The 27,218-nt window shown below is 37.9% G+C and overlaps 1 protein-coding gene across 2 annotated transcripts in view; it reads right to left on the bottom strand.

Moving 5' to 3' along the window:
- Positions 1–2,125: 2,125 nt before the first annotated feature.
- Positions 2,126–27,218, bottom strand: part of NLN (neurolysin) — a 45,462-nt gene continuing 20,369 nt past the window's right edge. For both annotated transcript variants that reach the window (XM_007438337.4, XM_025173246.2), the window contains 10 exons: positions 27,100–27,207; positions 25,097–25,199; positions 24,016–24,176; positions 17,713–17,848; positions 14,110–14,476; positions 7,934–8,135; positions 6,304–6,490; positions 5,373–5,501; positions 4,799–4,935; positions 2,126–2,605 (listed from right to left, as the gene is read on the bottom strand). In XM_007438337.4, coding sequence (XP_007438399.1) covers positions 2,474–2,605; positions 4,799–4,935; positions 5,373–5,501; positions 6,304–6,490; positions 7,934–8,135; positions 14,110–14,476; positions 17,713–17,848; positions 24,016–24,176; positions 25,097–25,199; positions 27,100–27,207 — 1,662 coding nt within the window. In that variant the 3' untranslated portion in view covers positions 2,126–2,473. The remainder of the gene's footprint in view (positions 2,606–4,798; positions 4,936–5,372; positions 5,502–6,303; positions 6,491–7,933; positions 8,136–14,109; positions 14,477–17,712; positions 17,849–24,015; positions 24,177–25,096; positions 25,200–27,099; positions 27,208–27,218) is intronic.

Genomic DNA, 27,218 nt, shown 5'->3' with positions numbered 1-27,218 from the left:
AGACAGGAAAAAAAAATCTACTGAAGAGGAATGCCTGCTCATTATTTGTCTACGTTTATTTGGCTGTAATGAGAAATGACCCACCTCTTGCACTTTACTTCTTAAAAAATATTTAACTGCTGTGTTTACTTTTAATGGTTAAGAGAAAAAAAGGCTTTGCAGCTTTTCTATCAGCATGGGTTGGATCTGTTAATGAAACAACAAATAAGGCAGATAAAGTATGTAGCTGATCTGGTATGGGATCTCCTATACAATAAAGTAGTATTTAATTTACTACAAGATGATTCTTTAAACTCTTTGGGAAATAATTAAAATAATTTAAAAATTATATAAACCTGCCTTATCTTTTCAGCTGATGCTCAAAATGATCTTGAGTAATGGAATTTGTTAAGGGATTATTCTTGTGTTCACAATCAATGCAGGCATTTCATTCAAACTTCTTGTATTTATTTAGCAAAATCTACTAGTTTTTTTCCAAATATTAGCCCCATCGGTTTTCTATCAGCATCTTTTTCTCTGTTGTGCCTCTAGCCCAGTGTTTCTCAACCTTAGCAACTTTAAGATGTGTGGACTTCAACTCCCAGAATTCCCCAGCCAGCCTTCAATCTGGGAGTTGAAGTCCACACATCTTCAAGCTGTCAAGGTTAAGCAACACTGCTGTAGCCCAAATACATTCTCTTCAGGGAAAGGCTTCCCTCCTGTGGAAGCCGATTTAAATTTAAGGAAGAAAACAACATCACCATGCACCATACAGCCTGCAGAGATGCCCAATCCCATTGTCCATGCTGGTTGAAGATGGCAGGGTTTCTAAAACACACTTGAAGGCACAAATTGGGAAAGGCTGATGTAGGAGAGGGGAAAAAGGATTATTGCTAAGTTTTTATTAGATGGTTTAAAAGAGCTTGAGACCCTTTAAAGATTAACTGTAAGGTTAATATTTATCAAATGGGCATATATTTGCTGAAAGAGTGACCAGACGGAGCTCAGATGCAAACAATAAGTATGCCCAGGATCACACATAACCGCTTTGTCGTGGATGGAGAGATTCTTAATTTAGGCAGGCAAGAGGTTGAATAGAAAACGTTAAACTTTCTTATTATGAACACATACCATTTTATTACATTTTCACAGCTAACTTCAACAATTCTTCAACTCCAAGGCCATATCTCAAGGCAAATGTAATTTCATTAACTGGAACCAATCTGTTTCCTTCTTTCTCAAATCAGCTTTTTACACTGTGATTATATTTCTCCCTTGCCCAGTTATCAGCACCTGAACCACATGGAGTTTGCTCCGCCACCGCCTAGAGTCCAAAGCTACATTAGCTTCTTTTTGCAGGCTCACTTCAGCTTCAGCTGCATCAGGCTCCGCGCTACTTCTCCCTGGCCATGGATCATCTGGCCCCCGCTGCTCCACATCCCTCACCTCTGACTCCCTGCTGTGGCTAATTTTATTGTTCTTTCCTTTGAAACCTATGTGCCAGCTTGTAGGTGATTTTAAGGAGTTTTACACCCCCCTTCCCCCTTTCTCTGCAAGCACCTAGGACAGCTGACAGGCCAGCAGAGAGAAAAAACTTTGCCTTTGACAATCACACATAACATTTTCTGTTTCAGGGCAGTTCATTCGTCCACAAAAATGGAAGAATGTAGAAGCTTACCTTCTAAGTCAAAAAGGCCATAACAAAGATATAGAAAAGCAGGTGACTGGCTACAGTGAGTTCTTGGCAAAGAACATTGAACAGGCTGGCTTCACTTCCCATAAGGAACGTGTATCGCAGCAAAAAGGGATTTCTTCACATTGTAATAGCATTGTGTGAGGCTTGGAATCCCAGGCTTGGAAATTGAACCCAAAGTTATGTGCCAGTTTCAACTCTGGAAAAATTATCTATTTCTCCTTCCACCAGGGTTTGTTTTAAATATCTTTGAATTCTGTATTCCTGATGACACAATAATTGAAAAAAGAAACATTCTGAGAGTCTTTTCTGTGAATTTGAGCCCGTGTCCACTGTTACATGGAAAATAATCAAGTACATCAGGATTTGATAAGTCCTTCAGGACGCTGGGGTAGAGTTTAGTAGAGTTCAGAAAGAGGATAAACATCTGTTGATATAATTTGCTCAGAAGGCTGAAATGTAACGATTTTATTATTCAAATCTAAAAATTTACAAAAAGTTTAATGTTATGGCTCTTTTATTCAACATACCTACCTTGTAAAATTACAACCGTGTTTTTCTTATGATTCAGCACAATGCACAAATAATTTGCTAACAAGTAAAAAAAATACTATACCATGATTCTGTATGAATTTTGAGATGAAAATAAGAATTATAATTTTGAAAACTGGTAATAAAAACATTTAAAACCCCCAAGTAGACCTTCCGCAGCGAAGTGTCTTGTGTTTTCTTTACTTTTCACGATAGTATTTTAAGATGGTTTCCTAGGTGACATCTGATCCCAAAGAACTCATGGTTTCACTAAGTACATAATCCTTTACTCAATAAAAATGCTTTTTGGTTTGGCTTACGACCTAAGAAATTTTGGAGCATGTCCATCCCATCTAATGAGCCTCCAGGCTTCAAGATAAGATTTTTGTATTTCATTCCAGCCTAAAACAATAAAAATGAGTGGGTTAACATTTCATGTTTATATGAACTTTCTAAATGCACAAAAAATAAAGGAAACCTGCCCAATATGGAAACAGTCCGTAGCTCTGGATTGCAGCAGACATGATTATATTTGTGTTGCCACAAGCTGTTTTTTCCACTCAATTCACAGTATCATTCCACAGTGTGACTGACATGGACATGAAGTCTCCCATTCTCATAAGTTTCCATGTGACAAGAAAATCTTTTTAAAACATCTTGTACTGACAAAGAAGATCAGTGGACATTGGGCTGCCTGAAAGGAACACATGATTTTACCAGTCTCATTTTGTGGCCAAGCTTTATAATGGTAACTGCTCTTAGCAGAGTTTACAGCGTGCAGAGATCTCTTCTGACCATTTATTACAAAAATTTACCTGGCAGTTAGTCAATCCCTTCCTCTACTTCCACAGGGTTCTCTATTACACAATTATGGGAGTATGCTTTGTGTTTCTATAATCCTTTCAGAAGGTTGTTTTCCTTTAGCATGTTTTCATAGTCATGGATTGTTGCAATAAAAAAACCCAAAACCATTTATGGCACCTTAAAAACAGACTGATTGTGGTATAAAATTTCATGGACCAGGCCTTGCTTCACCACAGGCAGATTATCATCTTCTGTTGGCAGAGTAGATTTATCCATCTTTGCCAATTGAACATTTTAACCCCAACATGTTATGTGCAAGAAGGAAGCATTACAAGATTACATGTACCTGGCCCTGTCCTTGATGCTGGGCATGTGGTTGAATCCACTCCATAAACCTACACTTTGGCACGATTACCTATGTTGAAGCATCAGTAGCTAAGATATAGGCTTCTTCACTGTAGGCAACTATACTAACCCATGGATTCAAGAGCAGGGCTTTGGTACCCAATAACTCTATGACAGTCTTTCATGAAGGGGGGCATCACAGGGAAGCTAAGGAGTTTTGTTTTTTCCTTGACAGTACATTTGTCCATAATTATCATCTTTTTTCCTCCATTGCATTCCCAGTATCATTCCACATTCTATGTACATATCTGAAAGTGTTCTTCCATTCACCCAAACCTTGGGCGTTGCTTTTACATGGTATTTTGCTATTATCTACCTTCCTCTGCAGAATAGCCTATTTTTACAGAGAATTTTCACATCAGTCCTGAACATTCCTAGAGGCATCTATTGCCGATAGAGATAAGGTTCCATGTAATTGGAAAAATTCATACTCAAGCTGTATGAAGACAGCTGGGCATGAAGTAGGTGGTGATATTATAATAGCCCTTTTACTGGTTTTCCAATATATTATTGATACTAAGGCTCTTTGAAAACTAGCTGTATAGTTTTACTCATAAATATGACCTTGTTACTCCTTGTTTTGTTTCTGTTTGCTAGCATTCATAATTCATTAAATTATTTTTAAGCCTTATGGTTTTCTTTTAAATGATTGCACACTAATGCTCCTTGTTTATCTCTGCATACTATTTGTAAGCCCCGACTTCCTCTGGTATCAATCTTTTAGCTAAACCAAAAATTAGATCTAATTCTCCGTGACACCATCTGTTTTCTAGCAGTACTAGAATTCATTTACTGCCTCATATATTAATAGGATCCAGTCCTTCCTGTTCTTCAAGAAATCTTTCATGATTCTTCTATTTTTTCCTCCATTATTTTCCTTCAACATTTCCTCTTTCTCAACTGTCTGCTCATCTAAAATTTTAAGTCTTCAGCCCTGTTTCAGTTATTTTCCATTTGGTATTATACATACTGGGTTTTAAAAGAAGTTAAGAGACTAATAAAGACATTTTATTAGTATTACTAAGGCCTTACAGGAACTATCGATATATATATATTTAACAATTTACTTCATTGGGACTGAGCAGCTCTCACAATTAAAACAACAACAATAGTAAAGCATCTTAAATTTTAATCAAATATTAAAGTGTCTCAACATAAATTTTATTATTTGTTATAAAAGTAAGCCTACTGGCAAAAGCATTTACATATAATAAAAATGCCAAGATTTGCTTCTGCTATTTTATACTGAACAAGCCAGATTCAATGTTGAAGATGGACAAAATAAGTTTTGTTAATTCCTTTCTGCTATTCTATTGTCCTCCTATACTTAGTAGAAACAGATGAAAAAAAAAAAAGGATAACAAATTATAAAACAAGATTCCTTACCTTGGGATTCATTATCCCTTCACATTTAAAGCAGCTGTAAAAAATATCCATAGAGAACACTTCACTCCAAAGGTATCCATAATATTGGCCATCATATCCACTTGCCAAATGACCAAAGGTAGCTGGCATATTTGTACCTTAAGAGAAACAAATAATAATTCTGTACAGCTTGTGTAAAATATGCAAAACATCACAGAGAACAATCTGAAGATGTTTTATTTAATTACTTTACTGAAGTACTTGGTATGTTTCAGACTGGCTAGAATCAGTACAGGTATTGACAAGAACATCATGTACTTCTGCTACTAATTTGCTGAGAGTCAGCCACATTAATTTGGATCTGCTCTGCCCAAACAGAAATATACTCCCCTCTGTGCTCTGTGGCTTGAAGCTCATTGAACTGAATCCAAATATGCCTTAAGCACTTTGGATCTAAAATTTTCACAATCTAAAATATTTTATAAACATTGTTTCTTACTTTTTAAAAAAGAATGCCATTATATATTTATCCATAAACACACCTCTCTTGATAAAATACTGACAAAAGATAAATAAAGGTTTTGAATTTTCATACCAGGGGTTGCAGGTACGCCCAAAATTTCTTCACAGAATTTGGCATATTCTTCAGCAGGATCAGCAGAAGATTGTGTATGAAGAGACTGATCAACCTTGCTCAAAACAATCTGACGAAGAGTCAGAAGACCTAGTTAAATAAGAACACCAAAAGGAGTATCTGCAGGCTTTGTTTATATAGCTGTACCCATGAAAGTTGGTCTGGGTTCAATATCTAGCATCTCAAGGCAAGGTTAGCAGAGAATCCTGCTTGTAGCCGCAGAGAGGTGTTACCAGTTACCTTTGATCGTTCTGAAGTAGGTGGAACAAAGTTCTGTTTCAAACTAACCCTAGCAATATAAGGAAGCTTTCTATGATTCCAAGTTAAAAATTTCTTTGGGATTCAATGTTGAGCTCAGTACTCATTAACCCCTTTTACTACCTCAGTATAACGCAAGTCACAGCAGATGACAGCATGTAGTTAACTAACCTTGACTGATCTTGAAAAAGCTAAGCTAGCCTGGACTGGGTTAGTATTTGGATGGGAGACCACCAGGAGAATCCAAGATTCTGGGAAGTAAAAAATTCAGCAATGGCAAACTACTTCCATATTTTTAAAAAGGACACAACGTGGAAATATCCAAGTTGACTTCAGCTTGAGGGAGACTTAATCTTTGGATGATTCAATACAGGTTTCTTAGATTTCCTTCATAAATAAACTCATTTAAATACTGGTAAACAAACTGCACACAAATTTGCTGGTATTTTCTCCAAGTGGGCTTCAATCTTTTTTCCCTTATGGAAGGGGATACTTTCCATACCTTTTATCTTTATGCAATATTTTAAATAAATCTTACAAATACATTCTTTATTGTTTTGCTTGACTCAAATTACATCAACAATTCTTTCTTAAACTTATCAAAATCCAATTAACTAAAAAATAAGGGAAATACCTGTGTTGGCTAGCCTAGAAGCAACCAGCTTCTCAAGAAGATCATCAGGGACCCGACTTCCATCTTTATAGTGTCTGGACATTTGTTGTAGGGGTTCTTTTTCCCAAACCCAGTTTTCAAACATTTGTGAAGGTACTTCTACAAAATCTGTTTCCACATTAGTTCCACTAAACCTAGCAAAATCAGTCTATGAAAGATGAGAACAAAGATAAATAACAAAAATATATATGAGCAAATGTAAATGATAAAATTTTAAATTGTAGTGTAGCCTGAAAAATAAACATTCAATATTCTTTACCATAGTTTCAATATTTAGGAATGATTCAGGTGATTCCTAAAAAGCGATATAGCAAATTTACAGACAGAGCCTGGATATCTGCAGAACCATCTGCATTCTATTGTCTCTGCCTGTTCTACAATCGGTCATCATTGTCCAGGCCCCATCAATTAAACAGTGTCATCTCATGGGAATCAAGAGCCAGGCCTTCGCTGATACCATGCCTGCCCTATGGAACAGCATCCCCCTGAGATACAGATGGCCTCAACCTTGCCACCCTTTAAGGAAGCCTGGCTCTTCCCTCAGGGTATTGCACGAACTTGTTGTAGATTGTGTCATGGGACTTACTTGCCTCCAGTGCAGTGTATTTTTACTGATATATTATTTTCTATTATAATTTTTTTTAACCCTCCATAATTCACCTGAAGTCACTTCAAATGAATGAATGAATAAAATAGATGAGTAAATTTTATATCAGCCGCAAAATATGTAGCTTAGGGGCTACCATGGAGCCCACCAACATCCTTTTTGCAGTCCCCAGAATGGGTGGGGACAATAAAGTCAGCCATTTGGGGTAAATGGTTGGAGTATTAAATGGACTTAAGCAGCAAAATGGATGACATACATTGTGTTTAAGACATCTATTTAACCCTTTAAAACTTCTGACAACCCACTTTTGGAGTATGTCCCTAAACACGTTGTGCCCTTGACCTGATAGACACTGTGGCTCATATGCATGAACCAAAATTGCTCAATCACTACTTATCTTCTGGGACCTGACTGGACAATTCTGTTCAACACACACTGGCTATGCGAGTCAATTCACAAGCCCTACCCATAGGTCAAACCAGAGTTTTAAGACAACATTCAAGCTGGTCCAATTAATATCTAAAATATTAATGAATCAGGATCAAGACTGGACTCTACAAGTACAAACAGGACTTGACTCTGAATGGCTAAATAAGCAAGTGTGTAAGCAGGTTTAATCTCCCAAGTAACAGTACCTAGGTTCATAAATTATTACATTTGCTTGTGGCTTAGCACATTGGGAACCATCACAGTTGAGGAACCAAAGTTTACAGCTTAGTTTGTAAGAAATGAGCAAAGGATGGATTCAGTAAACATTGTTAAGCAAACTATAGCTCCCACAATGTGTACATTCAGTCAGTATCTTTGCTAAAGTCACCAGCAAATCTGACACTGACTTTTATGAAATTGGGATTAAAATAGGTCCTATTTTATTTATATTTCAAATGAAGAAATTTGCTATGCAATTCTTCACTGCTTGCCCCCTTTAAGCACAGAAGCCGCATAACCATATTAGAAGAATTTCAGAATAAGGCAACTACTCACCTGAGCACATATCTGATGCATTACATGCCCAAACTCATGGAAGTAAGTTTTCACCTCATTATGCTGCAGCAGTGATGGGCGATCCAGGGTTGGTTTTGTGAAATTGGTTACAAGAGCTGCTATTGACATCATTCTGCTGCCATCAGAAAGAAGGCAGCCAGGCTGGAGGCCAAAGCACGCAGCATGCCCATACTTTCCTTCTCTGAGTAATAAAATAAAACAGACCAAAACCATCTTTTAGAAAAACATCACAAAGAAAAAAAGTGAATCATTTGGCACTTCTTACTGATATATGTATATATAAATAAAAGATTCATCCTTTTCCTGGTATAGTCGGGAATAATACATTTGTCTAAAGTTCCATAATGACCTTGCTTTTGGGGTTCTATCATCATAATTGTCAGATATACTGTATCCTTTAATTTTTTTTTAATGCTAAACAGTTTTTGTACTGTAACATTCAGTACAACTCTTCTTAAGGGAGAAAAAAAACCTGGATGCATCTGTGAGATGGTTCAACTGTAAGCTATATTAAGTCATAGCAATTATACAAAAGAGTTATCCTGTTGCCTGAAGCATTAGCTTTTCCTTCTACCAAGCTGTGGAACTGTGAAGTAAAGTAAGGACAGTAACGGTACCACTTCATCTTACAATATTTTTGACTATTACAATTGCATTAAACCAATGTTTCTCAACCTCTGCAAGTTTAAGATGTGTGGACTTCAACTCCCAGAATTCCTCAGCCAGCATGCTGGCTAGGGAATTCTGGGAGTTGAAGTCCACACATCTGAAAGTTGCCAAGTTTGAAAAATACTGCATTAAACCAAGTTGAATCCACAGAAAAGTTATATTATGCCACACCATTCTTTCTGGAGCTTAATTACAGAATCCTTTCACTTTCTGTCTACCCTCTCTGAAAACATAATCTCTTTTTAAAATCTCTTTCAAGGAAGAGTTAAATGCCTTTCAAAAATGTGGGTGAATTTGATTTCTAGCTGGTCAGGCATGAACTGTCCCACTAGCTTTCATTAAACAACGGCAAAGTCATCAGCATACAAAGAAAAAGAAAGTACTGCAGATTTCCTTCTCAACCACCTAGGTTTTCTAACCATAAATTGCCATGTGGTCTAAATTAGCAAAGTAGAAAATTAAAGCAGTTTTTTAAAAATATGGCATGGAAATTAGGGCTATTCATAATTATTTACTTTGAAAATAATATTAAAATATGGTGGGTAAAAAATGAAACAGCTGAAGGGGAAAGACTGAAAAGAAGAGATGTGGAACCACAGAAGCCTGTGGAATTTGCTCCCAATGACCAAATTATAATTTTATATTTTTCTTCTAAACTGAAAGATAGCCATACTTCTTCTTTAAGAATATTTGATAGGGATGTATATGACCCAAAAGAGGTGCTTTGCATCTCACATGCATCTCTATTCCTATTCATTACAATAGCCTATTGTTTTTCAGACTTCTATACTGTATGAGTGTGAAAGAAGATGCAGCTTCTTAAAGTAGCAGCATCTTTTTTCAGCTCATGCAGAAGCCAGAAAAATGGCAGAGTGCGTGAGGTTCAAAGCATTTCCAATAGTTTTCAAAGTATGCACAAGCGTACTATTTAACATCAGTGATTTCTTATTAATATATGCCTTATAGATACACATAATACTATCAGATCTTCCTTGTTCTTTTGCAGAATGCTGCAATCCAGTGCACATTTAATTCAGAGGAAGTCCCACTGACTCCAAATAAACATGTTTATATAATTTTACTGCATGGCAAATAAACTTGAAACATTGGGATGGGCAAGTAGCAGTCTCAAAAATTCAGATGCAGTTAGTTTAGAGCTTCAACAAGCAACAGGAAGAGAGAATGGGGTGGACTGTGGAAGAGAAAGGGACAGAGGGAAGGAGGCAGGGGGAGCAAATGAATGGCTCAAGAGTAAGGTTGTGCAAAATCCAGGAGTTGTTTCCGTCTTACCACAAGTGTTTATTTCCACTCATACCAAAAGTATTTCAAGGATATATATTTTTAAATTGGGAACCCATCTAGACTGGTTGCAAGAGCCATTTCAGACTTTGAACTCAGCACTCTGAATTTGAAATGAGTCTTTCAAGCTTGAAGTATTTTGGATTTGAAACATTTTGCACATGCAGCCCTTAATAGACAAAAAGTATTATTCCCACGGGAATATGGCACTCGACAGAAAAAAAATAAAATGATTTGGCATTGTCTTAATTTAGATATACGCACTGTACTCAAGGCAAGTTAAGTCTCTTGATCTTTTCTTTTTCACTCTCCGTATTCATCAGCAAAGAAACATGTATTCATCAGCAAAGAAAGCAGAATAGGTATGTTGTATGTTTGTGAAACTAGGAGAAAAGGGAAGGCTATAATACAGGAGTCCCTGAGTTAAGAACCCTGGGGTTACGTACGACCCATAGTTAAGAACAAAGCCTACTGTAGCAAAATTCGAGTTAAATACACAATGGTTCAAGTTCATTACACAATACTACTTATACAGTATTATACAATACTGTTCCAGCTTACATACAAATTTGACTTAAGGACAGACCTTGGGAACGGAACTCGTTCTTAAACTGGGGACTACCTGTAGATCTAAATGATGGGTATCTGGTCTTGTGGAGAGAATGAATACATGCATAGAGACGCAGATATAGATTTAAACTAAACTGTATGTCTGACAGAAAGTATGAATTCTGCCATCTAAACTGTTATGTGCATATATGATCACAGAGTTGGAAGGAACCTTAAAAATCATCTAATCGAGGCTCCTGCTCAGTGCAGGACCCATTAGAGCATCTCTGACAGATGACCATCCAGCCTCTGTTTGAACAACGTCAAGGGAACTCACCACTTCATGGGTGGCCTGCTCCACTGGCTAATAGCTTGTATAGTCTAGAAGTCCTGATGTCTAGCCTGTAATTTAACTTGCTAGTTCTGATTCTGCCCTTGGGAAAACAGAGAAATGTCACTTCAGTTGTCTCTTCTGTAGATTAAACATAATGAGATTCTTCAGCTGTTCCTCACAGGGCTTGGTTTCAAGCCCCCTCATCATGTTGGTAGCCCCCCTTGAACTTATCAAAATTTGTCCCTGTCTTCCTGAACTATGGTACCCAGAACTGGACATATTCCAAGTGAGGTCTAACTAGGATAGGATAGAGCAAAACAGTTATTTCCTGTGATCTGGACTTTATGCACTTCTTAGCTGAACCCCAAAACAGCATTCTTTTTTTAGCAGTTCCATCATGCTGCTGGCTCATGTTTAACTTGTAACCAATAAGGACACCCAGATCTTTTTTAGATGTATTACCAAGCCAGATCAACCCCATTCTTTATTTGTGCCTTTCATTTTCCTACTCATATGCAGAACTTTGCATTTCTCCCTGTTGATTTCCTTCTTTTTTATTTCAGCCCATTAGTCAAGCCTTTCTAGTCTTTTTGAATCTTTCTTTCTCCCCTTGAACATATTAGCCACCCCTCCCAACTTTGTGCCATCTGCAACCTTGGTAAGCATTTCTCTCAACACAGCTTACCATTCCCTCACCTAAGTCATTAATAAAAATATTGAATAGCACAGAGAACAGAGTAGACCTCTGACATTCCACTTGATGCTTTCCTGCAAGCTGAAGTGGAATCATTAATGAGCACTCTTTGGGTGCAATCATTCAGCCAACTGTGAGTCCATCTAATCTAACAGTAGTGTTACCGAGCCCATATTTTATCATAGGTTAGTGATAGTTCAATGTTACACTCCAGTGAATGGCAATAATGAAAGAATCAGGAATGGGTGTTGGGAAAAATTGTGCAACATTCTGAATGAATATAATCCAAAAGAAAAAAGATACTCCATTAGGCAACATGAAAATGTGAGTTGAAACAATATGAAAGAGTACATAAAAAGTGACTGGCCATTTTGAGATACTGTACAAGAATTAATAAGAACAGTTTGGTGAGCTTCTGCTTAGAAAAAGCTTTTCTTTTGAAAATGTGGTTTAAGCATAAGTCTATTCATTCATCTATATTGCAAAGAAATGGATATAAATCTAAAAGCATGTTTGATTTGATTGTTCATGATGAAAGACTGAGAGAATTAGTGAAGGATACAAGGAAGATGAGAGATTTTGAATATGGGGCAGATCATTTTGGGGGGGTGTCAGGAGAAGTTTTGAGAGAAAATGGACATGGAAGAAAAGTAAAAAAGATGAAAGAAAAAGGTGAAATTAGGATGACTGAAGGAAGAAAAAGGTGAAGTCCTATGTGGTTGTAATGATATGTGGGAATGACATTGGGAGACAGGAGGAAGATCTGCAGCCTAGGCAGCAGTCCAATAAGAGGCAGCTCAGTCCACAGGTGGCGGAAAAGCTTGGGAAGCATTTCAGAAGGGATCCTCCCTAGTTTTCCAGAGACTAAAAAGAGAGGAGGGGAGAAATAATTTTGGTCTTGCAAGATTCTGTTAATGTACCTTACAATAAAGTAGGATTAGTTCATCTGAGTGTGGATTACTTTGCAAGACTGATAGTGGAAAAGGATTAGAATACAGATTAGTCTTCCAACAGAATGAATGGAAAGTGAACATTAAGAGAGACAGACAAATAGCAATGAATTCTAGTGCATACTATCACATAAATTATGGGCTTACACTAACTGGAAGTAGAAAAGGTATGCTTGGTGGAATGATGAAGAGGTTGTGGATGAGAATATGCAGGTAAGAGAATTATTACTGCAAAAATGAGGATGAGAAAAAGAAATACAATAAAATATATATGCTGCACAGAATGTAGTCAAAGAGAGCAAGGAACAGTTCATTTAACAGACCTAGAGGAAATACAGAGGGATTTTTATTCAATTTTAGAAGTGAATTAAAAAGGTTAAATCTGGAGCCTCTAGCTGACTGAAAAGAATTCAAAATAAAAGCAATGAAATGATTTGGGATGAAACTAAGTAAGTGAACGCTGCAAAACATATTTTAGAGATTTCTATGGGAGTAATGAATTGAAGACTAGAATTAAAATGCCATAAAAATTAGTATCTAAGAAAAAAAATGATGAAAAGGAAAGAAATGCTGTGAGAATGCTGAAAAAGCTAAGACTGCAGGTGATGATAGTGTAACCTGAGAAATGTTATAGAATGCTTGTATTTAGAGTTGTGTTTGAAGTCTGTAATCTATGTTCCCTTATACAAAAGGAAAGGTAACAAGAGTGACTGCAAAAACTATAGAGGGATTAGCTTAAACCAGCCTGGGAAAGTGGCAGAATTCTGACTGAAAAGGTATGAGAGACGACAAGCAAAATTTGAGAAGTGCAATGCAATTTTGTGCTGAACAGGGCATGTGCAGACCAGAGTTTTGCTGTTCAGCAGGTCACTAAAAATGTATGAAAGTGAGAAAGAAGATTCACTGCATGCCTGTTGATTTAGAGAAAACATGATAAAGTTAATCTCTTTGAATTATGGAATGTCCTGTATGAATATGGAGTTAAAGGTTGGCTGCGTAATGCAATAAGAATGGCATATGATGGAAATAAAGAAAGTGTGAGAATAAATGGAATGCTCAGTGAATGGTTTGAAGCAAAGGTAAGTCTGTATGATGCAGCAAGGAATATGGATCTGAAGATTAATGTATCAAAGAAAATAGAGCGAATGTCTGTAAATATATTTCAATATCAATATTGGGAAAATAAATAGATGAATTTGTGTAGCTTGGTAGAATGTTTCCAAATGATGGGGAAGTTGCTGGAGAAATTATAAGATGTGTAAATGGTGGTGAAGATAAGGGGGTATTCTGTGGTCTATGTAATCACCAGTCAGGCAGCTGTCAAATGCCTGACAGTATTAAAACTTACATTACTTATCATAATCAACAGAAGCAGTGTGATGTAATACTTAAAGCTGTACCATTACTAGGTGCTCTTCAGAAGACTATTATCACCCACAGACATATTGCTGGAAAGATGAGAAAAACACAGTTGTGGAATGTTGGCTTATAAAAACCTTGGTTCAAATCTTCACTGATTTTCATTGGATGACTTTGCATCAGTCCCGATCTTTCAGTCTAACTCTACAAGGCTATTATGGGAAAACAATCATAGAGTTGAATCATGTCTGCTACAAGATAAAGGGGAGGATATAAATGTAATTTTTAATAATGGCATTACCTTGGGTATAGGTCCAAATAGAACTGCCCCAGAATTTCTCCTGTTGAACTGTCCTTTACTGTGTAAAGAGTAACACTCTCATGCCAAACGTGAGCATCTTCCACTTGTTCAAATACAAGTCCCAACAGCTGCTGGTAAATTTTCAGCAAGCCTTCTGTGACTGCTTCAACAGGAAAATACTCCTTCAGCTTGTCTTGGTCTACAGAATATTTGAGCTCTTCTGTCTGATTCATGTAATAATGTAGATCCCATGCATTAATCTTTCCATCATATTCAACACCCATTTCTTCACACTCCTTTTTCTTCAGATTTAAAATAAATGCTCTCTCTTCTTTACCCAAAAATTTCAGCTTATTACTGAGATCATCTGCAAAACAGAAATTAAACAATTACTTTGAGTGCTGGTTACATTCCATTTCAGATTACATTCAAAACTAAGAATTACTATTCTCATGTCTTAGTTATGGGATGTTAAACCACATACACTTTTAGCATGATCTATCAAAGTTCTTATGTTTTATTAAAATAAAACTCCACAGTAATGTAAAACATTCCATTCATAGCTGTAGACTTGGTTCAGTGTTTGATTCTCACAGATAGAAGATTTCTTTCTTTTTTCAGAAAGCTCCTCATCCAACTGCACATTTTTAACAACAGAATAGAGGAGATGAGTTCCAATGTCTTCCACTGTTCTGGAAGATGGGGAAGACCTTCAAGACAGCAGAAGAGATAACTCAGAGGAAGGAAGGGAAATCAGCCAACGTCACCTGTGTCTTCCAATCAGAGTATCCTGAACACCTGAATGGACTTTTCCTTAGGAAGTGCTCTTGCCAATGTGAAAAATCCTGGAAATAACCCAGTGTGCCGTTACAGAAACAAAACCAAAAACAAGTATTTGTTAAAATGATCTAATGTACACTAATGTATACACAGCACTAATAGCTTTTCCCTACTGCTGTCTTTAAGTGGTATCCCTGAGTCAGCAGAAAACTATACTGGCATGAAATCTGCTATGCCCCATTGCTGATCCCTTTCCTGCCTCAGTTGTCTCTATGATTAGTCACTACAGTCACCTAACTTACCACTAAGGTAAAGAGTTATAAAGCCTCATAGATTTTATCCACTTTGGGGCTGCCTTATGAGAGTGTTGGAAAAAGAGGGAAAACATTATCTTAATACTGACACAGCTAAGGTCAAATTGAGTCTGCCACATTCGTGGACTTGGAGATGAGATGAAAACAACAGTGTGGAATTGCAACAGAGGACCGAATTTTCCAGAAGTTTGTGCTGCAGTTAAGATGTAAGCAGAGAAAGGCCCTAAGGTCAGATTGTGAAACTGTGTTTTCTGATTTGGTCTGTATATCATACTAATCCCAAAACAAATAGATTAAGTTATGGCTTAGTATCAGGCCTTCTGTGTGAGTGATACTGATTGATAAAAGCAGTAAGTGTTTTAATGTTTGACTAATTCTTCCATAATTAAAGGTTAATATTGGAGGTATTACAGAAGCAATTTCACTGAAAACAATAGTGTAGTTTCGTGCAAAATAATTCGCTCTGGTCCAAATATTACAGCAGATTAATTGGACCGGACCAATTGAAATTACAGTGGGGCAAAAAAGTATTTAGTCAGCCACCAATTGTGCAAGTTCTCCCACTTAAAAAGATGAGAGAGGCCTGTAATTTTCATTATAGGTATACCTCAACTATGAGAGACAAAATGGGGGAAAAAAATCCAGAAAATCACATTGTCTGATTTTTAAAGAATTTATTTGCAAATCATGGTGGAAAATAAGTATTTGGTCACCTACAAACAAGCAAGATGTCTGGCTCTCACAGACCTGTAACTACTTCTTTAAGAGGCTCCTCTGTCCTCCACTCGTTACCTGTAGTAATGGCACCTTGTTATCAGTATAAAAGACACCTGTCCACAACCTCAAACAGTCACACTCCAAACTCCACTATGGCCAAGACCAGAGAGCTGTCGAAGGACACCAGAAACAAAATTGTAGACCTGCACCAGGCTGGGAAGACTAAATCTGCAATAGGCAAGCAGCTTGGTGTGAAGAAATCAACTGTGGGAGCAATAATTAGAAAATGGAAGACATACAAGACCACTGATAATCTCCCTCGATCTGGGGCTCCATGCAAGATCTCACCCTGTGGGGTCAAAATGATCACAAGAACAGTGAGCAAAAATCCCAGAACCACACGGGGGGACCTAGTGAATGACCTGCAGAGAGCTGGGACCAAAGTAACAAAGGCTACCATCAGTAACACACTATGCCGCCAGGGACTCAAATCCTGCAGTGCCAGACGTGTCCCCCTGCTTAAGCCAGTACATGTCCGGGCCCGTCTGAAGTTTGCTAGAGAGCATTTGGATGATCCAGAAGAGGATTGGGAGAATGTCATATGGTCAGATGAAACCAAAGTAGAACGTTTTGGTCTAAATTCAACTCGTTGTGTTTGGAGGAGAGAGAATGCTGAGTTGCATCCAAAGAACACCATACCTACTGTGAAGCATGGGGGTGGAAACATCATGCTTTGGGGCTGTTTTTCTGCAAAGGGACCAGGACGACTGATCCGTGTAAAGGAAAGAATGAATGGGGCCATGTATCGTGAGATTTTGAGTGAACACCTCCTTCCATCAGCAAGGGCATTGAAGATGAAACGTGGCTGGGTCTTTCAGCATAACAATGATCCCAAACACACCGCCCAGGCAACGAAGGAGTGGCTTCGTAAGAAGCATTTCAAGGTCCTGGAGTGGCCTAGCCAGTCTCCAGATCTCAACCCCATGGAAAACCTTTGGAGGGAGTTGAAAGTCCGTGTTGCCCAGCAACAGCCCCAAAACATCACTGCTCTAGAGGAGATCTGCATGGAGGAATGGGCCAAAATACCAGCAACAGTGTGTGAAAACCTTGTGAAGACTTACAGAAAACGTTTGACCTCTGTCATTGCCAACAAAGGATATATAACAAAGTATTGAGATGAACTTTTGATATTGACCAAATACTTATTTTCCACCATGATTTGCAAATAAATTCTTTAAAAATCAGACAATGTGATTTTCTGGATTTTTTCCCCCATTTTGTCTCTCATAGTTGAGGTATACCTATGAGGAAAATTACAGGCCTCTCTCATCTTTTTAAGTGGGAGAACTTGCACAATTGGTGGCTGACTAAATACTTTTTTGCCCCACTGTATGTGACCTTGATAAGATGTTATTATATTCAAATTATCTATTTTAGAACTGTGTTAATCGAATTCCACAATCTAAATGATATAAAACTGGAAAGTTTTATAATCTCTAAGATTCAGAAATATTAACTTCATGTTCTGACAGTTTAGATTAGATTAGGCAATTAGAAGTAATGAGTCAGACAGATTCTGAATCATTCTTCTTAAACTTCATACATTATTATCATAATTATTATTTTGTAATCTCTATATGAACACACAATTATTACTAATTTTTTAAAAATTAAAAATACTTTAGATTCATCTGTCCCTGGAAAAATGCTCTAGCTCATTTTCACCGTAAATATTTTACTATGACTTAAATTACTCTGCATAATATTTTACATGTTTAAATAAAAAACTGACCTAAGAATGTTGTAACATTATCTGTTATCTTTGCAGTGTTCATTTCAAGAACAAAATCGGCATGTGTTCTATATCCCAGAAGCTCTGCTAGTTTTGCCCTCAAAGGAAGAAGCTGTTGAAGAATGTCAGCATTTTCCTAGGAAAATAAAGTTGTTTTTAGCCATTAAATACAATATAAAAAACATAAATCAAAGTATGTTACAAACTATATTATGTAGTTGAAAACTGCAATAACTATTCAGACTTTGAATACAACTAAGCTTAATTCTCTTCTGAAATAGCAACATGTTTTTAAAAAGTTTAAAGTTCCCTTATATTTTGTGACAAAGAATTTATAATGTATATTTGTACTAGTTAGAGAGGATCATCAGATCAATAGTAGAGTGTCTGGACTGTATGCCAAAAGTTTCAGTTCCAATTCTGGAATCTCTAGTAAAAAGACTCAAGTGTAACAGGATAATACTGAACAAGCTGGCTTAACTTAATACAAAGCAACTCATTCACTTATATGTATTATTTTGGAAATAGTAATTACATATACAGAAAATACAGGTTCCACTTTAGCATTTGATAGTAAATAAGTTTTCTGGAGAGAGAGGAAATTGTGAGGTATGTGTGAAAGACCTTGGGAGACTGGGCCAAGAGAACGGTCAAATAAGAGACAGCATAGCCCACAACTCGATAGTGGGTGGGGCAAGAGGCTGAGAAGGGACCCTCCCTAGTTTCTTGGGATGTAAAGGAGATGGGGAGAGAGATGTACTTTCAGACTTGCAAGATTCTGTCAATGTAGCTTTACAATAAAGTAAAATTAGCTTATCTGGTTGTGATTCCTATCTGGTTTACCTTGCAAGGCAGACATCACTTTTTCAAGTCTCTTGCAAAAACTACATCTCTCCCCCATCTTCTTTACATCCCAAGAAACTAGGGAGGGTCCCCTCTGAGCTTCTTGCCCTGCCCACTATCCAGTTGCAGGCTATGTTGTCTCTTATCTGACCATTCCCTTGGAACAGTCTCTTGGCCATCTCTTGGCCAGTCTCCCAAGGACTTTCCCACATACCATCACAGAAATGAATCAAATAGATTCACTATGAAATGGGTATCAATTAGTCTTGCTTGTCATTTATATTAGGCTGATTATGTTATTCAGTTCCTGGTAATGTTATGATGTCCTGGAATTTTAAGAATTGTCAACATATCACATTAAAAATGTAAAACATGACAATTAATAACATAATTTTCTTGTGACATAACTGCTCTAATGACATCTCTTTTCCAAGCAAACCTATCCATCTGTTTTACTCATTCATTCCTCAGCCTGTAATTAATTCCTTGGATTTATATTCAGTTACATTCAGCCTTCTGAGAATTTTAGTCCCAACTTATCTAGGAGGAATCAGATTGTCAAGGCTAGTATAAAATAACTGCTTATATGAGAAATGTAATTAAATATATCAGCAGTGATGTTTATGAAACTTTGCTTCTGGAAATGAAATCACTCAATTACAGGCAGAACTAATTAGTAAAAAATGTGCAAATCATGAGTAAGACATATTGGTACCTTTCACACCCGAGAATTCACATAACTTTAGAATTCATCTATTTTGAACACTTGTATTTTATCTAAAGGGGCTTTATGTCATCCTGCCCCAAAGGCTCAGTCTGTAATACTTCTGTCAATTTAAGTATTTTCATATTTGCAATTAAATTAACAAAAGCTAACTGTTCTGGCACAGGATGGAAATAGCTGAAATTCACTATTGTATTTTCATACTTTCATACTATATTGCTGTTTTATTATTCATTGTATGACATCTATATGATATAGTTTTAAAATAATCCAAAAGCTTGCCTTGGAGAAGACTACAGAATGGCTGATATTTTCTATGTTGTGCTTGTGGCAGACTGGCATAGCAGAATTGAAAACAGGCAGAACTTCCTTGCATTATCTTTTTTTAAGTGAAGAAGCATTTATCTTCCACTGTTTATAATGGGTGATAAGGTAAGAATTTTTTGTAGACCCATCCAGGACATTGATCAAAATAGTGTGCTGGTGTAACTGACCCAGCAGAGAAACACAAAGCTTGGGAGGCTTCAAATCCACAGGTCCTCTCTTCCTTCCTTTTTTGCGGTTTCTAGTATAACAGTTTCAAGCACCGGAGGCAAATATGTGTAGCTCAGGGTTGAACTGTGGAGTCCTTGGGGTTCTCTGAGCTTGGTTCTTTTCTTGCAAACGTTTCATTACCCGAGTAGGTAACATCTTCAGTGCTAAAATGGGATGAGGTTTGCTCTCTATTTATCTGCTGTGGCCTGCTTTGCCAGTGCTTGTGGAGGTGGGGGTTTTGTGTTGCTCCTCTGGTAGTTCCTTGATTAGCATATGTTGACTGCTTGATTGTGTGCCTGGTGGTGACCTTTGCTTATCTGGGTGATGATTGCTGGAGATGACCAATCAAGTACTCCACTACCAAAGCAACAACCCGACATCCCACAAGAGGAGCTGTGTAAGATCATTATTCAAGCGAGCTCAAAGGCATTGCAGCAACCCAGAACAGCAGAAAAAGGAAAAAGATCACCTATACAACATCTTCCAACAAAATGGATACCCACGTAATTTTATCAAAAAGTGCCTGACTGCTCAACCTACTACAACACAACCCACACAAGCCATGAAAAGGATCACACTGCCATACATCAGAAACATCTCAGAAACCACCAACAGATTATTACAACCATATGGCATCTCTGTAGCACACAAACCAACAAAATCACTCCAAAATATCTTAAGTAAACCAAAAGACCCAGTAGCCCAAGAAGAAAAAACAGGAGTCATCTACAACATACAGTGTAAGGACTGTAACAAACACTACGTAGGACAAACAGGCAGAAGACTAGCAGAATGCATCCATGAGCACCAACTAGCAGTCAGAAGACATGATGAAAATTCCTTAATTGCACAACACATGGACAGACTCAACCACAGTTTTAACTGGGAAACTGTCAGCATTTTAGACCAAGCCAAATCCAAATATGCAAGAGAATTCTTGGAAGCTTGGTATTCAGACAAGGCAGCAATTAACAGACACATAGAGATAAACAGCATCTACATACTATTCAAGAGAGACAAAAGACCAGAAGATCTCCTCACCGGCATTCAATCACCAGCAATCATCTCCAGCAATCATCACCCAGATAAGCAAAGGTCACCACCAGGCACACAATCAAGCAGTCAACATATGCTAATCAACGAACTACCAGAGGAGCAACACAAAACCCCCACTCCCACCAGCACTGGCAAAGCAGGCCACAGCAGATAAATAGAGAGCAAACCTCATCCCATTTTAGCACTGAAGATGTCACCTACCCAGGTAATGAAACGTTTGCAAGAAAAGAACCAAGCTCAGAGAACCCCAAGGACTCCACAGTTTCAAGCACCATTAAGATACGTGTTCAGAAGCTGGTAAGAAATCAGGAAGAATTTGATTTGATACTAAATCTCACTCTCTGATATTGGAGTTTCTCCACAACCTTGGAATGGCCAATCCAAGAAATCGTAAGTTTCCTAAAATTTTCTCTCAGAGACCACAAAATTAAAACCTTACAATTAAATAAAATTTAGGCCTAATCAGTTGTATTCTCCTAATTTGTTTCATCTTTATACTCCTATTTGAACGTGTAATTATATATGATGATGCTATTTATTATAGTTAGGAAGATGATGGATGATAGTTAGGAATTTATATAGCCACCCATCTCACCACAGGCAACTCTGGGTGGCGTACAACAAAGTTAAAAACAGTCAATAAATACATTAAAAATATAAAAATCAAAATAGAACAGATAGTAAAAGGATGTTAAAAATAAGGGAGCCACCTCACTAATTCCCCCGTCCCTTGAGGTCCTCAGGCCTGCTGGCATAACCAAGTCTTAAGGGACCTCCTGAAGGTCAACAATGACAAGGCCAACCTCACCTCAGGAGGGAGAAGATTCCACAGCACAGGTGCCACAGCAGAAAAGGCCCACCACCTAGGGCCCGCCAAATGTAGCTCCCTAGGCAACAGAATCCGTAACATGCCCTCTCTGCCAGATCTGGTAGATGGGCAGATGAAATGGGGAAGAGGTGGTCCCTCAGACAGCCTGGCCCCATGCCATGAAGCGCTTTAAAGGTCAACACCAGCACCTTGAATTGGACCTGGAAACAAACTGGTAACCAATGCAGCTTGTGAAGCAGAGGTGTAATGTGTGTTCTACCAGAAATGCACATAACTGCTTGCGCTGCTGCATTTTGCACCAGCTGAAGTTTCCAGATACTCTTCAAGGGCAGCCCCATGTAGAGCACATTGCAGTAGTCTAACCGGGAGGTGACCAGGGCATAAGTGACCCTGAGTAGGTCTTTCTGATCTAGGAATGGGTGCAACTGGCACACAATACGAAGTTGTGCAAAGGCCCTCCTAGCCATGACTGCCACCTGCTCTTTGAGCAGGAGTCATGAGTCCAGGAGGACTCCCAGATTGTGGGGGCAGTGGGGGGTCTGTTTAGGGCAGTGTGACCCCACCCAGTACTAAAGATAAAGTCCTAGAAGCAGAGAGGCTCAAAACCCAAAACTGCTCAGTCTTGCCAGGATTCAATTGAAGCCTGTTGTTCTCCATCCAGATCCTTACAGCCTCCAGACACCAAGATAGGACATCCACAGCATCGCTTAAGTCGCCAGGGATGGAGATGTACAATTGACTATCATCAGCATACTGATGATACCCTACCCCATGGCAATGGATGAGCTCACCCAGCAGTCTCATGTAGATATTAAACAGGAGAGGTGAGAGCACCGACCCTTGTGGCACCCCGCATAGCAGGGGGCGGGGGCAGGATCTCTCCTCTCCAATCATTACCAAATGGAACCGACCCTGGAGGAAGGAGGTGAACCAGCACAATACTGTGCCGCCCACCCCCAATTCTCTGACTCGGTCCAGAAGGATGCTATGGTTGCCATGCCGAGAGGTCAAGTAAGACAAGGATGGACACACAATCACCATCCTGCCCATGCCGGAGATCATCCAAAAATGTGACCAATGCCGTTTCTGTACCATACCCAGGTCTGAACCCTGATTGAAAAGGATCCAGATAATCTGATTCCTAAAAATTGGAGGTTGGATACTGGATAAAAATTGTCCAGCATCTTGGGGTCCAGTGATGGTTTCTTGAGGAGGGGATGAACCAAAACTTCCTTAAGAAACACAGAGACAACCCCCTCACTCCAAGAAGAATTCACCATCACCAGAACCCATCCACATGATACCCCCTGGGCTGCTTTCACAAGCCAAGAGGGGCATGGATCTAGAGAACAGGTGGCTGAACTCGCAATCCTAAGGATCCTGTCCACTTCCTTGGGTCCAACAGGTTCAAACTGTTCCCAGATAACTGGGCAAGACTCTACCCTAGGCATCTACCACAGACCTGCAGCAAAGCCAGCATCCAACTGCAAATGAATTCAAGTGATTTTATGTGACAGATGCTGAGCAAATTCCTCTGCACAGCCCTGCAGAAGATTGTACGGGCCCCATGTACCCAAAAGGGCCTGTATCTGTGATGGAATGGAATTATGAAGGCCAAGCTCAGGGAGATAAACATTTTCTTAGCTCACCAGAACCGCGTGGGAGGAACAAGAGGATGAGACTGGCACCTCCCTGAGGAATTCACACTGTTGTGGCTGGAGGACTTTGGGAACTGGGGATTGAGTCTGGGAAGATTCTTGCTAGAGGTTATAGCTAATAAACATAGCTGGACTGAATTGGCATTGTCTCTTGGAGTTCCTTGGGCTAGGCCTGACATCAATCTTCCCAGACTCAATCCCCAGTTCCCAAAGTCCTCCAGCCACAACAGTGTGAATTCCTCAGGGAGGTGCCAGTCTCATCCTCTTGTTCCTCCCACGCGGTTCTGGTGAGCTAAGAAAATGTTTATCTCCCTGAGCTTGGCCTTCATAATTCCATTCCATCACAGTATCACCCCAAACAGGGCTGCAGGGTGGCAATCTGTGGATGCAATTAGGGCGGAGGAGTGCTTATATATTATTTTATATAAAATAATTATATTTTCTTTTATATAATAATATATGATATTTGAATTATTTTTCCTGCTCCACTATCTCTGAGAGTGCCTTTGAAATGGAGATGCCAGGACATGAATCTGGAATGCTCTACTTACAAAGCATATGTTTCTGAATTTAGCCATAGCCCTTCACATATCTAGCTTTGTTAGCACAGTCCCTATATTTTCTCTTGCTCTATTATGAATGGGACAAATTTGTCATACCTCTCTGCACCTGCTGTTAAAGGAAGCTTCCATCTGCCGTCTGGTATCTGGAACACTGCACTTCTTCATAACAGGAAAATAGTGGGGATATTTTAAGGTAACTTTGTACCTGTCTGCTTCAATCTTCTCTAAACTACTGATAAAATCATCAGGCAGGGCATCTGAGAACACATTTCATTACAGGATTAAATATAAGGATTTTTTTTTCCAGACATGTCTCTTAACAATCATCAAAAACCATTCTGAATGCTTAGTGGCCAAGTTTTTTTCTACTGTCAAAAGGCATTTAAGGAATTTTATCTCTGAAATATATGTTAACTGCCTATACATTCAAATAACTAAACAATCATTTTATCAGTTAACTGCCCATATTTCATACTTCGTATTTCATACTAAGTAATCATGTTTCATACTAAGAAATCATACTTAGCCTATTATTTAAGAAGAGCAAAGATTTAAGTATACATATAATCACTGTTGTGATAATAATAGAAATTTAAACAGGCATTTATTTTCTGTATTTAAATAATAAAAATGTTTAAATCAGGGGAAAACATTGTTGAGAACACAGGAACAAGTAGCCAGGACCCATGGAAGAAAAATACAGTTTTGGAAAAATGAAAGGTTAACACAAATGAAGGGAAAATCACACCAAAGTGATTAAGGCCAATCAGCATATGAAACAATGTTCAATATATCATTAAAACCTTCTGGTATTACAGTGTTTACTATAACAGTAAACTTGTATATTTCTATAGCTTAGAAATATTGGAAAGAAGTCTCACACTTCTACAGATTCCCAGTATGCCTATAAAATCTGCTATGAACCTCACTCCCCTGGTTCCAGAACAGTTTTGGAAGAGTTCTGCAAAAGAAGAGAGACTTGCTAATTGATGGATGCCATTCCATGAGTAGATGAACAGACCTTAATATCACCCAATGTCTACTGGCATTTTCACATGTCATATAGTTACTGGTTTGGTAAATTATCTTGAATATGTATTACAGAAGTAGAAAGCTGTCAATAATGTAAGGGATATAATAGAGATATACCTCATAAACAGCAAATGGATATACTCACAAAGTTCATTTTGAGAAAATATCAGAAATGTGTTGTCTTCATTGAGATTTTTGCTGAAGTCTATGCATAATTCACTCAGCTTCTGTTTGATTGTCTTGATTTCCTTAATTTCAATTCATATACAAAAAGCAAAACATTACATAATTTCATTGTTCATGACTGGAGCTGTGCAGAGCATTCCAAACAAGTGCTTCTCAAAGTGTCCTAATCTTCTGCATGAACACAGAACAGTCTATGAAGCAGCTGCCATGAGCCTCCTATAGGACATAGCTGCATTAACATTTCAAAGATAGGTGCTTTCCTTATTACACTAACATGCTTTGTGAAGAACCTCCTTCCGCTGTTTTGTTTTCAAGGGCACCACCCAGCTCTATTCATTCCTATGATTCTGTTCCCATCTTTGGCACACAGTGTATAGGGAACAAGAATATGCACCTTTCATGACTCAAGGAAAGTACTATCTTTGAAGCACTTTTCTGAACTGTGGCACCATAACTGGGTAAGACAGATAAAGAAGTATGATAAGCTTTGATATGAAAAGAAAAATTCCTAGTACTCTTTTTAATATATTTCCTTATATACATTTTAATTTATTTCCTCTTATATATTTTAAGTGCATAATTTGACATAGATCAATATAGTATGCCTTCAACTAAAAGAAACACATTTAAATTAAGTATTTCCTAATTTATCTGTACTTTCATATTTAAGGTAATAGGTTACATCCAGTCTCAAGCAAGAAGCAAACTCCTGGTCATCCAACAGATTTTCCCATCTCATAAGGGCAGAAGTTGGAGAGGCTGAAAAATGATTCTCAGCCTAGACAGAACTATTATGCAAACATGGGAAAAATGCAAATGCTGGAAAAAGAGTGGCCAAAAGGAAAAGGCTAGGATTTATATCCTGAGGGCTCACCTACATACAAGGCTTGATACCTATGCTCTGCAATAGATGGATCTTATGGAGATATATATATCTTCTCTGCAATAAAGCAATTTATCTATCAGTGTTGCCTCCTTGAGGTTCCTGCTGTTTTAGCTAGCTTCAGAGTATGGGGTAGAGATTCTGCAGAGCTTAGAAATAGTGGAAAGAAGTCTCATACTTCTACAGATTCCCAGTATGCCTATAAAAATCTGCTATGAAGCCCACTACCCTGGTTCCAATTTTGGAAGAGTTCTGCAAAAGAAGAGAGACTTGCTAATTGATGAATGCCACTCCATGAGTGGATAAACAGACCTTAATATCACCCAATGTCTACTGGCATTTTCACATGTCACATAGTTGCTATTTTGGTATGTTATCTTGACTATGTATTACAGAAGTAGAAAGCTGTCAATAATGTAAGGGAGCAATTAGTTAATGAAAAAAATGTAGTGCCTTGTTTAACACTATAGAACTGGGAAACCCAATTTCAAATCCGCAATTAGTCATGAATCTTGCTTAGGGAGTCAGTTAATTAGTTTTAACTTAATGAATACTGTATAACTATTCTTTAAATCTACACCGTTGACTCTTAAGTTAATTTCTGCTGTTGGTTATACTCAAAGGAAATTATTGCTAGTATTGCATACATTGTTCAAATAAACTAAGGAAATATGAAACAAATATGCACATTTAATAATCACGCACACACCCAATCAGATATGCAAATATCAAGCCAAAAGGTATGGTAAGAATATTCCTGGCAAAATATTCTTACCATACCTTCTAGGTAAGTCTTTTATGAGATACGTACAGTTTAGAAGGGTTAAATTCAAAAGAATATAAAACAGAAGACTGGAAGTATAGTTAGAGTATAAAATTACCTCATTTGAAATAGTGTTTAACACTTTTATTCCACACAGATTGCAATCTTAGAGTAAGAAAGAAAGCAAGGATACTTTGTATAGGATTTCAGTGTGTATTTGTAAGACTGATTAAACTTAAACTGAATATACACATTATACTTTTGGACAAATATGGTTTTTCTCTTTTTTAAAAGCACTGAATTACGTTACACTTACATTCTGGACTTCTGTAGGAAGGTGAAGCCCATTTCTTTCCCCCATTTTTATTGATTTCTCTAAATATCTTTTAGCTTCAGGTCTTAAAGCCTCAGTGCTACACATTTGCTGAAATGTAA

The sequence above is a fragment of the Python bivittatus genome, unplaced genomic scaffold (genome assembly GCF_059951505.1).
Source record: "Python bivittatus isolate LINGU-HERP-01145 unplaced genomic scaffold, Pbiv_v1 ctg000850_np1212, whole genome shotgun sequence".
Classification (NCBI taxonomy): domain Eukaryota; kingdom Metazoa; phylum Chordata; class Lepidosauria; order Squamata; family Pythonidae; genus Python; species Python bivittatus.
Note: the sequence above shows the minus strand (reverse complement) of the source record. Positions and strands in the feature narration are given on the sequence as shown.